Source organism: Herpailurus yagouaroundi, unplaced genomic scaffold (assembly GCF_014898765.1).
Source record: "Herpailurus yagouaroundi ecotype Mexico unplaced genomic scaffold, PumYag 202, whole genome shotgun sequence".
NCBI classification, from domain to species: domain Eukaryota; kingdom Metazoa; phylum Chordata; class Mammalia; order Carnivora; family Felidae; genus Herpailurus; species Herpailurus yagouaroundi.
In genome coordinates, this window is record NW_024412433.1 from 8,124,601 (window position 1) to 8,138,034 (window position 13,434).

A 13,434-nucleotide genomic window follows, 5' to 3' on the forward strand; every position below is an offset into this window, starting at 1 on the left:
AGCCCCACATCGGCTCACTGCTGTCGGCACAGAGCATGGTTCGGATCCTCTGTCCTCCTCTCTTTGTCCCTCCCCTACTTGTGCGCTCTCTCTCTCTCTCAGAAATAAACATTTAGGGGCACCTGGGTGGCTCAGTCGGTTGGGCGTCCGACTTCGGCTCAGGTCATGATCTTGCGGTCCGTGAGTTCGAGCCCCGCGACGGGCTCTGGGCTGATGGCTCAGAGCCCGGAGCCTGATTCCGATTCTGTGTCTCCCTCTCTCTCTGCCCCTCCCCCATTCATGCTCTCTCTCTCTCTGTCTCAAAAATAAATAAACGTTAAAAAAAATAAATAAATAAACATTTAAGGAGTGCCTCAGTAGCTGAGTCGGTTGAGTGTCCAACTCTTGACTTCAGCTCGGGTCATGATCTCAGGGTTGGCGGGTTTCAGCCCCGTGTCCAGCTCTGTGCTGGTGGCACAGCATGGAGACTGCATGGGATTCTCCTTCTCCCTCTCTCTGCCCCTTCCCTGCTCGCTGGCTCTCCCTCTCTCTCTCTCAAAATAAATAAACATGTATGAATAAATAAATAAATTATTTTTTGAAAATCCCAAGGCTCACTCCGATTGGATCAGCTAGGGTCATGGGCCAACCCTGAGCCAATCAGTACAGCCAGGGGTTCCTGGGCACTGAGTGGTCAAGACCAAGTCACATACTCTGCGGTGGAATTTGAGAGTACCCGGGCTGAAGTTCTCTAAGAGGCAAACTGGACGCCATTTCAGGAGATTATTGCCAAGAGGACGATGGGATGGCTGCTGGTGACAAAAACGACATATGTCCCCTGGTACCTTATGGAATCCTCACCAGCGGCTCCTTCCTGCCAAAGATCTGCTCTCTGCCAAGAGCCTCACAGCTGGGCCCCAGCATGGGTGCATGTGAAATGAGGTTGTCTCGAGTGACCACCTGGCTCTTGTTGCTGCATTTCTGCTGCCAAAGGCAGCAGCCTTGACAAAGAGCTCACGAGGGCATACACCCTCCAAGCTGGGTCCCTTGGCTATGCTCAGGACCTCACGGAATCCCGGCCAGCCTCAGGCGGCTAGGCCTTCTCGGTAAATTGCGCACACGCACTAGGTACCATTCCCCTAGTATATAAGGTCCGTGTTGCAGGCAGCCTTAGAATGTTTCAGCTGTTTCCTAATTCGAGCTCTCATCGCCTCTCTGAACTCAGACCAGACCCTGTGAGCAGAGGCTGAGGTCTCTGAAGAGGCAGGCCTGAGGAGAGCACTGCCCCCTTCCCTGGCTGGCCCCACCCTTGCCTTCAAGGGCTTGGAGCTAGGGGTTGACAAGCGGCTACACTGCAAAATTGTACTACCCCAAGGAGAGCTGGGACCAGAGTTTCCATCCCCATGAAGCAGCTTTCACCAGGCAGGGACCACACAGTGGCCAGGGCCTGAGGCGGGCAGGGACGGCCCGTATCCAGGACATAGGAGGCCTCAGAGGAAGCATGGCAGAAGGCTGGGCACTGGGGATGTAGACCGTCTTTGGACCCGTGGGCCGGCGTTGGCAGCTGAGAAGAGGTGGGACCAGATCCTGGCACTCAGGCCTGGGGCAGCCTGGCAGGCAGCTCAGAGCACCAGGGAGTGCCTCTGAGAGCCTGGGACCTCCAGCCCCCAATTCCAAGGAGCAGAGGCTCCTGGGACTGTGACTTAGGTCAGCAGTCACTGTGAATAGCGAGCAGAGATGACCAAGAGCTGGACCTGCCCTAGAAGGGTGCTGTGTACACCAAGCATTTGACTGGAGTTAAGCAAGAGGGAGCTCGGGGGACCGGAACTCAAGGCAGACACAGGAGGAACTGCCCCTGACCTCAGCTCGACTCTGGAGGGTTCTGGGGTCTCCCCTTGAGGAAAATAAGGACCAGATTCCTGGGCCATCAGCTGCCCAGAGGAAAGGCTTGAGAAATGACGACTGACTCTCAGGTCTGATTGGGGCTCCAGAAACAGAGAGGGAGGAAGGTCTTTTTGTGGGATGGCCGTGGCTGAGGTTGCGCTCCCCAAGGCCAGGGCCCCTGAAAGGCTCTTTCCCCGGACTGAGCAGAATCCAGCAGAGCCCCCTGCAGTTCCTCTATGTCCACCAGAGGGAGCCCGTCCCTTGCAAATCTTCCAATTCGGGCCGTGCCGGCAGCCTGGCCCACGGAGGGGACTTTGGGAGGAAAATGCATGTGTAGAACAGGTTGTCTGAGAACAGGTCCCCAGGGAGTGAGAAATAGTGTAGCGGCCTTTAGAAGGACTAGTGCCAAAGTGCCAAAGGCAGCAAAGGGCTATTCCAGGCCAAACTTCGGGGGGCGAAGCGATGCGGTGAGGCCATGTGGCTGGGACAGAGGGTGCCGGGAGCTAGGTGCAGACATGGGACATTAAGAAAGAAAGCCCTGGGTCTGGCTCATGACTCACACTCTTGTTCCCATTGTGCAGAGGAGGACAGGGAGGCCCAGCAAGGTTCAGTTACTTGCCCATTAACACAGCTGTCAAATCTGCGCCTGGATGGGGCTAAGCCTCTTACCTCTTTTCTAGAAGTTTTGAGGATAGTAGTTCCTTCCAAGCCCGAGGGAGCCTGGGAACCTGATGCCAGCTCCATGCGTTGCCTTCTATGTTCCTTCTTTGCCCCTTGGGCTACAGACCCAGCCTGGGCTATGGGCCTTGGGAACATCTGCAGGACCGAGCTGCCCTGGAGCTGGTCAGCCTTCCCTCGAGAAGCCACCAGCCCAGCCTGTGTGGGACACATGGGGTGGGTGCTCAGGGCCAGGAGTTCCTTCCTACCGAAGCCTTGATCCGACCCCGACCCTGGCTGCAGTTTGGGTGCAGTTCAGTGGGCGACAGGCAGCCTGGGGCTTGAGCAGCCCAGGACTCTCCACACTTGTCTTCACACGCTCCAACACCTGTGCAGGGCAAGCCCCCCACCCCCCGCCAGAATGGGGTGCCCAGCAGAATCCACGAACGAGGGTGGGGGAGACAAAGGTGTGGAATGCTCTCTCACAACCCGGAGGTGCCCTGTGGTGTCCGGAGAGCACTGGGCGCACATGTAAATGAACGAATGAATGAACGAACGAACGAATGAATGAATGGAATCAACAGAATACTGTGTGCAGGGAAACGTGGTAAACAAAGCACAGGGGACAGCCAAGAAACACACAAACCGGTAAAATACACGAGCTCACATTGTGAGACCTGCTTTGTGGTGGAGGGATGGAACCGGGCAAGGCCTTCTTTAAGTCAGGGACAGGGACGGCCTGTCTGGGGAGGTAACACTGGCACTGAGACCTAACATGGATCGAGTCATGAGAAGTTTGGGAATCAGACATCCCTGGGGCAGGAGTGGCAAGTGCAGAGTCCCTGCGGGAGGACCAAGCTTGCCTTGGACACAAGGAGGCTAATGTGCTGGTGAGCGAGGGAGGCGGGGCCTGGGATGAAGGGAGAGGTGGCCCTGGGCTCAGAGCTTTCACTTACTGAGAGGGACAGCATCTAGCTCTGTGTTCCCTGGTGTGACTTAATGCCCTGTGTCTTCTTGCCGGGCCCTCGTCCTGGCCTATCTTGTTCGTACCTCGGCCTCAGTTAGTCTGGCCCAGCCCAGGCCTCTCTTCTGCCCCCAGACCTGTGCACCCAACAGCCTCTGACAATTCACCTCAAACACAGCAAGGTTTCCGTGCAGGTCTAGACCTTCATCCCCAGCCCCTTCCACGTGGCAAATGGCTCCTCCCTGTGCCGAAGGGCTCAGGCCCCAGCCCGGGGTCGGGGATCCTGGCCTCCAACACCCAACCTATCCCGGAGTCTTGACACTTTACCCCATGTTGTATCTCAAAATCACCTGTTTCTCTTCCACCCAGGACTTCTTCTTAATCCAGGACCCCTGCCTCAGCAGATGTCACTTCAGTGCTTTCCAGGGAGTTTTCCTACTAAAGCCGTTCCATGGCTTCCCCGGAAGTCCTACCTCAGCACCTGGTGCAGACTGCCCGCCCCCTTTGCCCGTGCGCTCTCAGCACCCTCCTGCATCAGGGCCTGGCCGCGCACCGCTGCTGACCCCCCGAACTGTCCCGCGTCTCCTTTTTCATCCTCCTGGCCTTTCCAGTCTCAGCTTCAGTGCTGCCTCCCCAGGGAGGCCCTCCCTGCTGTCGGGACCCCTTGTCCTGGTGCTCAGAGCCCCCTTGTCCAAGATTCTCCTTAAAGAGTTGTGGATGGGTACCTCAGCTAACATCCCCCTCCCCCCAACCCCTCACTGACCACGGGTGTTTTGAAGACTCCTTAATGCAGAGCAGGGCCTGAGGCGGAGGGAGGGCATAGGGAGACGGGAGCGATTGTCAGGAGAGGGTTGTCTCTTTGGATAAAACAGTGGGTAAGTCAGCTCAAGTGCGAGGCAAGAACTCCCACATGCCGCGTTGGGAGGTAGGGAGGGTGCACGGTTTTTCTGTCCCCACCTCCTCCTCTGCCCACTCCTGCCTGTGGCATAGGCTCAGGCACACCGACCTGAGACGCATCCCTCCTGAGGATGGATCTGTGCACCACCCCCTTCCAGCCCCCTTTCCCTCTCAGCCCTGCGTATCTAAGAGCAAGGCATCTTTAAGGCCGCATTCGGGAGGGACAAAGGAGGCCCAGGGTCCCCCCCGGCGGGTGGCAGAGCCCATACATTTACACGCTCAGTGAACAGGCCCCTCACAGTGGGTCCTGCAGCCTGTTTGCCAGTAGGATTTCAATCTCGCTGACAGCCTAGAGAATGGGTACCACCACGATTCAGGGGCACACACTAGGGATGCCTGTAGGGGGCTTCTGCTTGTGAAGCTCATCTTCAGGCCTCAGGCAGCTTAGGGAGCTCCAAGAGCTCCCTCTCCCTGAGGGCTTGAGCTTGAGGTCACCGTTGCTTCACTCAGCTTTCCTCACTGCTCACAACCTGTGTCTGAAAATCCGAAGTGCCCACCTACCGCCTTCAACTGTGCTCAAGGGTCAGGCTGGCCTGCCCTTCTAACCAAGGTCCTACTTCCTTCTCCAGGCTGGAGCTTGGAAAATTAGGGCAAGGCTGCATTAGCGCCCTGAAAAGTGCAAAGGGACCAGAAGGTGGCATATGCCACATGCCACCACCAGGGGGAGCCACTGTGGCCACACTAATTGGTAGAGGCCCCAGTAGGAAAGGCCAAAGTTGTCAGTTATCCTACCGGGAGGCGGGAGGCAGCCTGGCTGGGGTCTTGGCCCCGGGCTCACATCTGGCCAGTGCAGACCCCAACCCTAGGGCCTGTTCCTCTGGAGTCCCTGGGGCTGCGGACATCACACTTTCCAGGATACCCAATGAGGTAGTCGTGGGACGACCCTGAGGTAAGCAGGAGGCGGACCCAGGTTAAGCAGCTCCCCCTTCAACCCGGAACTCCAGGGTCCTTCCCCACGTCTTGGTGGCCTGTCGTGGCTCAGTCGCTGACCACCACGGCCACCCACCATGCAGCCCAACGGGCATATCCATCCTTCTTGCAAACTGGGGGTTTTGGCCCACTATCCCCAGGAAACGTAGCTGGGCTTGAGCTCAAGACCCTCCCCCTCCCATCTTCACCCCCTCCTCAAGTCTAAAGAAAAATGAAACACAGAAAAAACAGGCTTGAGACAGCTTTGTTAGAACAACTCAGCAAAATAAAATTCCGGTTTATTGTTGGACAACATTGTTTCACACATACATCAAACAGGCCAAAAAAAATAAACAGCAACTTCATAGACAAAAAAGGAAAAAAAAGAAACCTTTTATCTTTGGCCTTTTTAACCATCTCATACAAACCAACTACTTATAGTACAGCTAAGTACATACACAAAAAAAGTTACTGGAATGCTCGGAATAAGATTGTTTTTTTGTTGTTGTTTTTGCTTTTTTTACAAGGTTTTTTTTCTCCTTTGAGATTATAATGAACATGGTCACACCACAAGTAAAGTCAGAAGTAGGACAGAGAACGCTCCAAAGGCTGGTTTGGTCATCCGAGATCATTAAAAATGGCTGACCCCTAACAATATGTACAAAAATATAAAATGTAAATAAAAAATACAAACAAATTTTCCTTTTTAAAGTACTTTTAAGAAAAAAAGCAGGGCCTTGGAAGTTTTGGTTCTTTTTTCCTCCCCTGTTGCAAATTCACGTTGTGGTTTTGGTTGGGTGGCGGAGAGCGTGTGTCATCTGCGGGTGGCGCTGCCCGTGTGGGACGGGCGGGCGGGACTCTCTACTCGAAGGTGACCACGTTTAGATTCTGAGACGGGAAGTGGAGGGTGAATAGGTCACGGTGGCCTTTTCTTGTTTTGTTAAGTTTAACTTTTCCTTTTTTGCTGTCTAGTCATCCTCGTCGGTCTTCTGCTTCTTGGTGTCGACATCGTCATCCTGGGCAGAGAAAGACAGTCAAGGCCCCTGTGGCCCCCTGCGGCCCCCCTGCCCACCACTTGGCATAGCCAAGCAGGGGCCAGGCACTGGCCCCTCCAGAGGCTTCCAGAGCTCTGGGAAGGCAGGCCTAGGTTCCTTCCTATTCCTGCTCAAGACAAGGGAGCCTGCCTTTCAGGACCACTCACCACCCCAGACTCCAATCGGCAGCCCCTCGGGCGGTAACACCTTAGCCCCCAAGCCACAGCCAAGCCAGGACCCACCTCATCATCTTCAGCTGCCCGTTTGCCCGTAGCTGCCTCAGCCTCCTCATCTTCATCTCCATCCTCTTCCTCACCTGCAGAACCAAACCCCAGGGTAAACCATGCTGCCTCCTCAACTAAGGGAAGAATCTTGGTACCCTGCCCACCCAGTGACAGCCAGAACTTGGCGGGGGGGAGACACACACAACACCACAGCGCCTCAGGGGATCTGCCAGGAACAGAATCGCCAGGACAAGAGACCCCTGATCTCTGCAGCCCGACAAACCGGGCAGCCAGGGTACCACACCAGCCACACGGGCACAAGTCTTCGGAGGAAGAAAAAGGGCCCACATAGCCGGCTGCACCCCCCCAAGAGGACAGACGAACAGATCAGTGCGCGGAAGGCACCAAAGGGAGTCAGTGTGGGTGCATAGGGCACAGCTTCGCCTCACTAGCCTACAACAAAGTCCTAACTCCACAGTACAAACCCGGCTGCAGGGGGTCCACCGGTCTCCAACCCCAGAAACCCCCAATTCCTGCCCCTTTTCTAGCAAAGCAAGGGAAAGGAACCCCAAAAGGGGAGATGAACAAGGCTACTCACCATCACCTTCCTCCTCCTCCTCTTCTTCCTCTCCCCCTTCTTCCTCTTCTTCATCTACCTCATTGTCAGCCTCCTGCTCCCCATTTTCCTCATTCTCCTCGACAGAAAACATTATCAGGTTGTTAATGAGAACAGGCCATCGGTCCTGCCCCATCCCTTCCCCGGGACCCCACCAGTACATCTACAGTCCCAGACCAGCTAAGAGAACTCATCAGTTCATCTTCCTAAAGCTCCACCAGGGGACCACCATGCAGGAACTGCCCGAGGGCTCAGCCTCCTCCCCTAACCAGGATTAAACCCAAGCTGGAGTGAGAACTTCCTGGCCTAGAGCAGTTAGGGGTCATGGGGAAGGTGGACACTCACAGCGTTCCCATTAGCAGGGGCGTCTCTTCCATTCTCCGCCTCCTCCACAACTTCCTTCTTCTCCTTTAAGTCCTTCAAAAAGTAAGAGGGAACCAGTAAGTCTTTTTGAGAAACCCAGGGCTGGCAAAGAGGCCCAGGACTCAAGGCACGTATGTACCGCTGATGTGGGTGTCCTAACAGCCCCGTATTACACTTGGAAATACTGCAAGGAAGGGCCACAGGATACCCAGGGTGTCTGTGGTCAAGGTTTCCTCCGATTTCTCAACCCTTAAGAAACACACCAAAAAGAGTCCCCTACAGTTGTTCCCACCGTCCCTTACTCATGCTTCTTAGGAAAAGAGCCACTGTGGCACCACAGCCTTAAACCCGTCTGGCTGGGCAGACGAGCCCGGGAACACTTCACTCTCACACACCCATCACAGACTGGTTTCCAACCAGAGGGAGCTCCGCCTCTCACAAATCCTCCTTGGAAGACAGCAGGTATGCGCCATAAATAAGTAAGGTAATGGAGGGAGGGCCCGGACGCTGCGGGGAGAACTCCCGTGGGCGGGTTAGCCTGGGAAGGGAATGGGAGGAAGCAAACAGGCAGAACTGGGGAGGCCGCCTTAGAGCCGAGCTTAAGCTCCAAGCCCACGGTAGCTCAGGACCTCCAAGGGCAGGTCTTTGGAAAAAACCCGAACCCACCAATCCCCTATATGTGACAGCTGTCCCAGGAGGTCCCAGACCGTTGTCGGGAAATGCACCCCAGCTTGGGTGACTCGACCCTTGTTCAGATGCGCGCGGCCCGGAGCTCCCCATCTCCCTCCCAGCTTCTCGCTGTCCGCGCGGCGGCTCTCAGTGTTCGGCCGCACCTCGAGGAGTGGACACGGTCCAAAGGGCAACGCCGTCGGGGGCGCCCCAAAGCCCCGTAACTTTTTCCACCTGGCACTGCCGAACCGGCTGCCAACACAAACAGGCGTCGGGCCGGGTGCCGGTGCAGCTCGGCCTCCATCCAGTGAGCGGCCCCGGGGCACCTGTCGGCCCCATTACCCCGGGCCGACGGGCCGCGAACCCAGGCACCGCCCGCTCCCGCCCCCTGGCGGCCGAAGCCCCGGGGAGCGGGTGGGGGCGGGGAGAACGCGGCGCGCAGGCGCGCAGCCCCCGCCCGGCGGGCTTTGCGCGCGGACCTCGGCACGCACCGCGCGCGCGGAGCACGTGGCCCAGGGCCGCCGAGTGCGCCCCTGACCCTGGAGACCCGGGGCGTGCGGGCTGCGCTGGCCCAGCCACTGCGCGACTTGCGCGCCGGTCTTTCCGGGTCTCTCGACGCCCCCACCACAGGCCTCGACGCGTGGGCCTGCGTCTCGCATTTGGCGGGCCAAGTCCCGTGGGAGGCCGCCCCGAAGTCCACAGGGCTTTCTCAGACCGGCAGCCCGAGGCCGTCGGGGACGCGCTCCACGCGCTATTTATTCCCGGCGGGAAATTGCCTAGAAGGAAAGCGAACGCGGACGTCCGCACCGGGAAGGGCCGACCCTTCCACCCCCGACTAGTTCCCGGGCTGGGCCCAGAGGGGGCCGGGCTGAAGCCCTTGCGGAGATCCCAGTCGCCAGCTCCACTCCGCAGGGGGAGTCACCCCTGGGAGAGAGCCAGAGGTGACGCCAGGGGCACAGAGGTTAAGGAGACGCCAAGGTGACTCGTACCCGTCCCCGTAGGGGCACGAGAGAGGCGCGGACAAGAGCCTCAGGGTAAAAACGCCGATGTGCCTTAAAGTGCCGCGCTCCCGCTGAGGGCGGAGACGCTCGCCGCGCGGGCCGCGGAAACTACCCGGCGCGCAGGACCAGAACTGCGCCAAACGCCCAAGACCTCAAAACCGAGGGCAGTGAACCCGCAGCACCAGTCTCCCAAACACCTCTGGCGCCCGGCTTGACCCCGCAACGGGGCAGCCGCGGCCACAGCTTTTGTTCGTCCGCGTCGCCTCCGGAGCGGCCGCGCACACGGTGCTTCCCGGGCAGCCGCGGGGGGCGCCCATCGTCGCCGCGGCGCGCCGTTCCTTCACTTTCCGTTTCCTCCCCAACGGCGCGTGGGCTCGCCTCCTCCACAGCCAAACCCGGCACCGCTGAATTATTGAAGCTGGGCGGCTGCTCCCGGAGCACTCTCCCCGGAGGACGCCTACCCCCGCCCTCCCTGAGGGCCCCCAGGGCGGAGGAGACCTTCACACCTCCGCGGAGACAATCGACGTAGCGGCCGGCTGACCCGCTGCCCCACTCCGCCTTATCAGAGCTTAGTCCCGATAAACCTCCTCGGACCCACTGCAAGGCGCGAAACGAGGCAGCCCGGCTCCGAACAAAGAGCAGCGCCGCCGGCGGGCGCTCGCTGCGGAGCCGCCACTTCCCGCAGCCGACCCGCGCCTGCAACGCGCGCCCCCCCCCCCCCCAGCACTTCCGATTCCAAACGCGCTCGAGTTTCAAAGTTATTTCCGTGTGCCCTGCGGGCTGACGACCCCCAGCCCGGCCCCTCTCCTCCCGCCACTGTTCAGACGAGTCACAAACAAGTTTCAGGAGCTGTGCGACACCCATCACCCGAGCCCCTCAGCCCCCGCACCCGCCCTCGGGACCCTGAGGGCACCCCGGCCCACTCCTCGACGGGCATCACGTCTGCCCGCAGCGCTTCCCGCCCCCTCCCCCGCACACAAAAGAGTGGGCTGCCGGGGGCCCTAGGCCGGGGGCGAGCAGTCTCTCCACAGGAAGAAACGACAGCGAGCTTGGGGCAGCCCAGCCGTCGCGCGCCAAACACCGCTCCGGCGGCAGCCTTCGGACCCCGAAGGGGCGGGCGGCGTCCAGCCTCACCTTGGTGGTGATCTCGGAGCTGGTGTCCACGGCCGCGTCTGACATGATGGGGCACGCCGGTGATCCGATGCAGCGGATTAAAAAGAGAGCGAGAGTTCGAGGACTCTGGCGACAAAGCTGCCGGAGTCCGGGGTGGCGGAGGAGGCGCGCGGCGGAGGTGGTTGCGGCGAACGGGAAGCCGGACGCAGGAACAATGCAAAGATGGCTTTTCAGAGCAGCCAGTGGGGAACTCACGCGGCGCCAGAACCTTTAATATAGATTAGTGGGCGGTGCTCGGCCTCCTCTGCCCGAATGCTATTGGCTGAGCACAGGGAGCGGGCGCTCGCTCATTGGCTCGATTCCGAACAATGGGCAAGCGTGCTTAAAGCGGCAGTGCCTTGGTGCGTCCCGCGCTGCGCAGTCGCCGGCCGCACTGTCATTCAGGGCCTTAGTTTGCCGGGTCTCGGCGGCGCCGGCGCCGTGGGGGAGGGGCGCGCGAGCGCGCTCTGGGCGCGCGCTCCCGCAGCTGTTTTGCTGGGGCTGCTGACGCAGAAAGCCAAAGCGCGGCAAAGCTGCCCGCCCAGCCCCCCCCCCCCGTCTTCCCCTCCCCGCTGCTGCTCGGAAGGAGGGGGAGGGAAGAGGAGGCGGCGACCGGCGCGCACGACGGCTGCCAGCGAGGGGGAGGGGAGGGCCGGGTGCTGGGCTGCGCTCGCCCGGGGCGGTGCCCCGTGCAGTGCCCGGGGAGGTGCCCGCCCCCCGCTCTTGGGCACCTTCAACCAAGAATTGTCCCATGGCAAGTGGGCGGTAGCCCTAAGACGATCATTGAGGGCGCGAGGCCGAGACCCGCGCTCCTAGGCCGCCCCGTCTTTACGTCGTCAACATCCTCTGCCCAGCCCCAGACGCCCCAGTCTTTGAAGAGGTGACCCCTTTGCCCACCACCAGCCCCGGCGTTGGCCGCCTGAGCCACCCGACGAGCGGGCTCCGTGCCAAGCACACTCTCTGGGATTCGTGCTTCGAGGGGAGCCGTGGGCCGGTGCAGGCTCCTGCCTTCGAACAGGACAATCCCACGGGCGTCGCACCACACAGCGGTCTCCGCACCCCAGGGCATTGGACAGCGCCTGCCCCGGACCGTCACTGCCGTCGTGACAGCCTCTGGGAGCCTCCTTCCACGGCCCGGCCATCGAGTCTACCCTCTCTCACCGCCCTTAAGGGGCTGCGAGGGGCACATGAGCTTATACACTGAGAGTTTACTGGGCGAAATAATCGTCCTTTAGACCAGTTGGGCTAGTCCTTGGGGACTCCTTGAAGTTTGGGGCGCCATTTAGGGAACCACGCGGAGCCCTGAGAAGAGAACCATCAAGGCGCCACACTCAAGATGGCGTTGGGCTCGGTAAGCGTGGCGTGACGTGGCGATCAGATCACGCAGACGATCCGAAAACCGCAGGCTACACCCTCCTTATTGCAACCGCGCTTGGCTGTCGAAGTAAGAGGCCAGCCGTGTGGGAAGAAAGATTAGAATAGATGGGAAGATGTTCCAGAAAAAAAAATAAATACACTCTCTGTGCCGCACTCAACATGGCGACAGATAGGGTTCATCCCCGTGTTGCCAGAAGGGGGCGCCCGACACGGAAGGCGGGACTCCGGAGAAACGGGCGCACACTGGCTGAGAGTGGCGGGCGAACACAAAGTTGACGCTTTGCGTCCTGCCATTGGCAGGTTCCGCTGTCTGTCTCTTGGGGCCGCCGATCTGGGAATGGAGAAAACCCGGAGTCTTAAGTCGTGGAGGAGGGACGGATGCCAAATCCAGTAGAGCTTCAAGTGAGGAACGGGAGGAGAGACTGAGTCGCCCTTCTTGTTTCTCTTAGGTCAGGGGCTCGCTGACCCCATTCCCACCTCGAGACTCCCTTTGCTGAGCTTACCACGCATCCGTCTGGCTGCCTCCTATGACCCGGGACTCCGCTGCCCCGCCGGGAGGAGGCGCGGAGTGCAGGGGCGCCACCTGGGTCTGGGCCCCCTCCCCGCTTCCCCTGTCCCGCACGCGTCAGGCCCGCATCCTGGTTCACATCTGTCAGTCTGGCCGTTGGGGCTTTTCCCAAGCGACTTGTCCTCTGGGAAGAGAGAAGCCCGGGCTCCCTGTCCTTTGCCCGGGAGAAACGTAGGACAGGTGCTGGAAAGGGCGGGAGCATCGCGCCACCTCCTGCTGCCTGGCGGTCGCCATCCCGTCCCGGGTACGCGGCAGCGGAGGGGGCGTCTGCGGGTCTCCGTCCTGCTCCCAGGCACCCCAATGGCTGGAAGTGGGATTTTCGGCAGGGTGGGCGCGCGTCAGTCCGAGGGACTCGCAATACTATCCCCAAGGACCACGCGTCCCAACTCTTTGTTCGGTCCCTTCCTCCCCCGGCCAGCTGCCTTTATTGCGGCGTGGACCTGGGGCGGTTCTTCGCCCCAGAGGAGGAAAGGGCTTGTTGTCCGCTGCCGCTGTGATCTCCTCTTTTGTGCCACAGTCTCCAAGAACTGGAGGAATTGTGCGGCATCGTAAATGAGGCAGGACAGCGCCTTCTACCTTCCTTGCATCCATTAATCTCTGGTTTACCCTAGAAGGAATTGTTCAGTCCACAAAACCCAGATGCAGCGAGAGCTTGGTCTGTGCCACATCTAAGCAATTGAGGCTTCTAACCTCCCTGGAGGGTGACCTTGGGCAGTCTGTATATCCAAGCTGAAAACTGGACATGACTTCTGGATCATGGCTCAGGGACAGGGGCAGGGGCAGGGGTAGGGGCGGGGTGCGGGGGGGGGGGGCAGTGAGGGCGTAGGGGAGTGGTTCTGGGCAATGCTGCAGACGTTTGGGAGGAGCTGGGTGAGCGTGAATTTCCCTCGAAGAACTGCTTTGCCTGACCCTGTCCCCCTCCCCACCCCGTCCCCCAAGCTGTTGGCTCTGCCAGAAGCAGTAAGGAAGGCTCCTGCGCACCTGGTTCCGGAACCAGTATTTACATTCAGCAAGCATTCACTGAGCGCTTGCTGTGTACATAGCAGGGAGTCTTTGGCTCACCCCTCAAGCATTTTCATT

At 59.6% G+C, this 13,434-nt stretch overlaps 1 protein-coding gene across 2 annotated transcripts; it reads right to left on the bottom strand.

The window, feature by feature from the left end:
* Positions 1 to 5,614: 5,614 nt before the first annotated feature.
* PTMA (prothymosin alpha) lies at positions 5,615 to 10,628 on the bottom strand. 2 transcript variants are annotated; one of them, XM_040450698.1, is made up of 5 exons: positions 10,392 to 10,628; positions 7,570 to 7,641; positions 7,207 to 7,303; positions 6,627 to 6,700; positions 5,615 to 6,366 (listed from the first exon to the last, which is right to left on the bottom strand). In XM_040450698.1, exons 1-5 carry the CDS (start codon positions 10,434 to 10,436, stop codon positions 6,319 to 6,321), a joined length of 336 nt encoding a protein of 111 aa, XP_040306632.1. In that variant the 5' UTR covers positions 10,437 to 10,628; the 3' UTR covers positions 5,615 to 6,318. The 2 variants fall into 2 exon arrangements, with proteins under 2 accessions (XP_040306632.1, XP_040306633.1); XM_040450699.1 differs by having other exon boundaries at positions 7,207 to 7,300; positions 10,392 to 10,627.
* Positions 10,629 to 13,434: the final 2,806 nt, after the last annotated feature.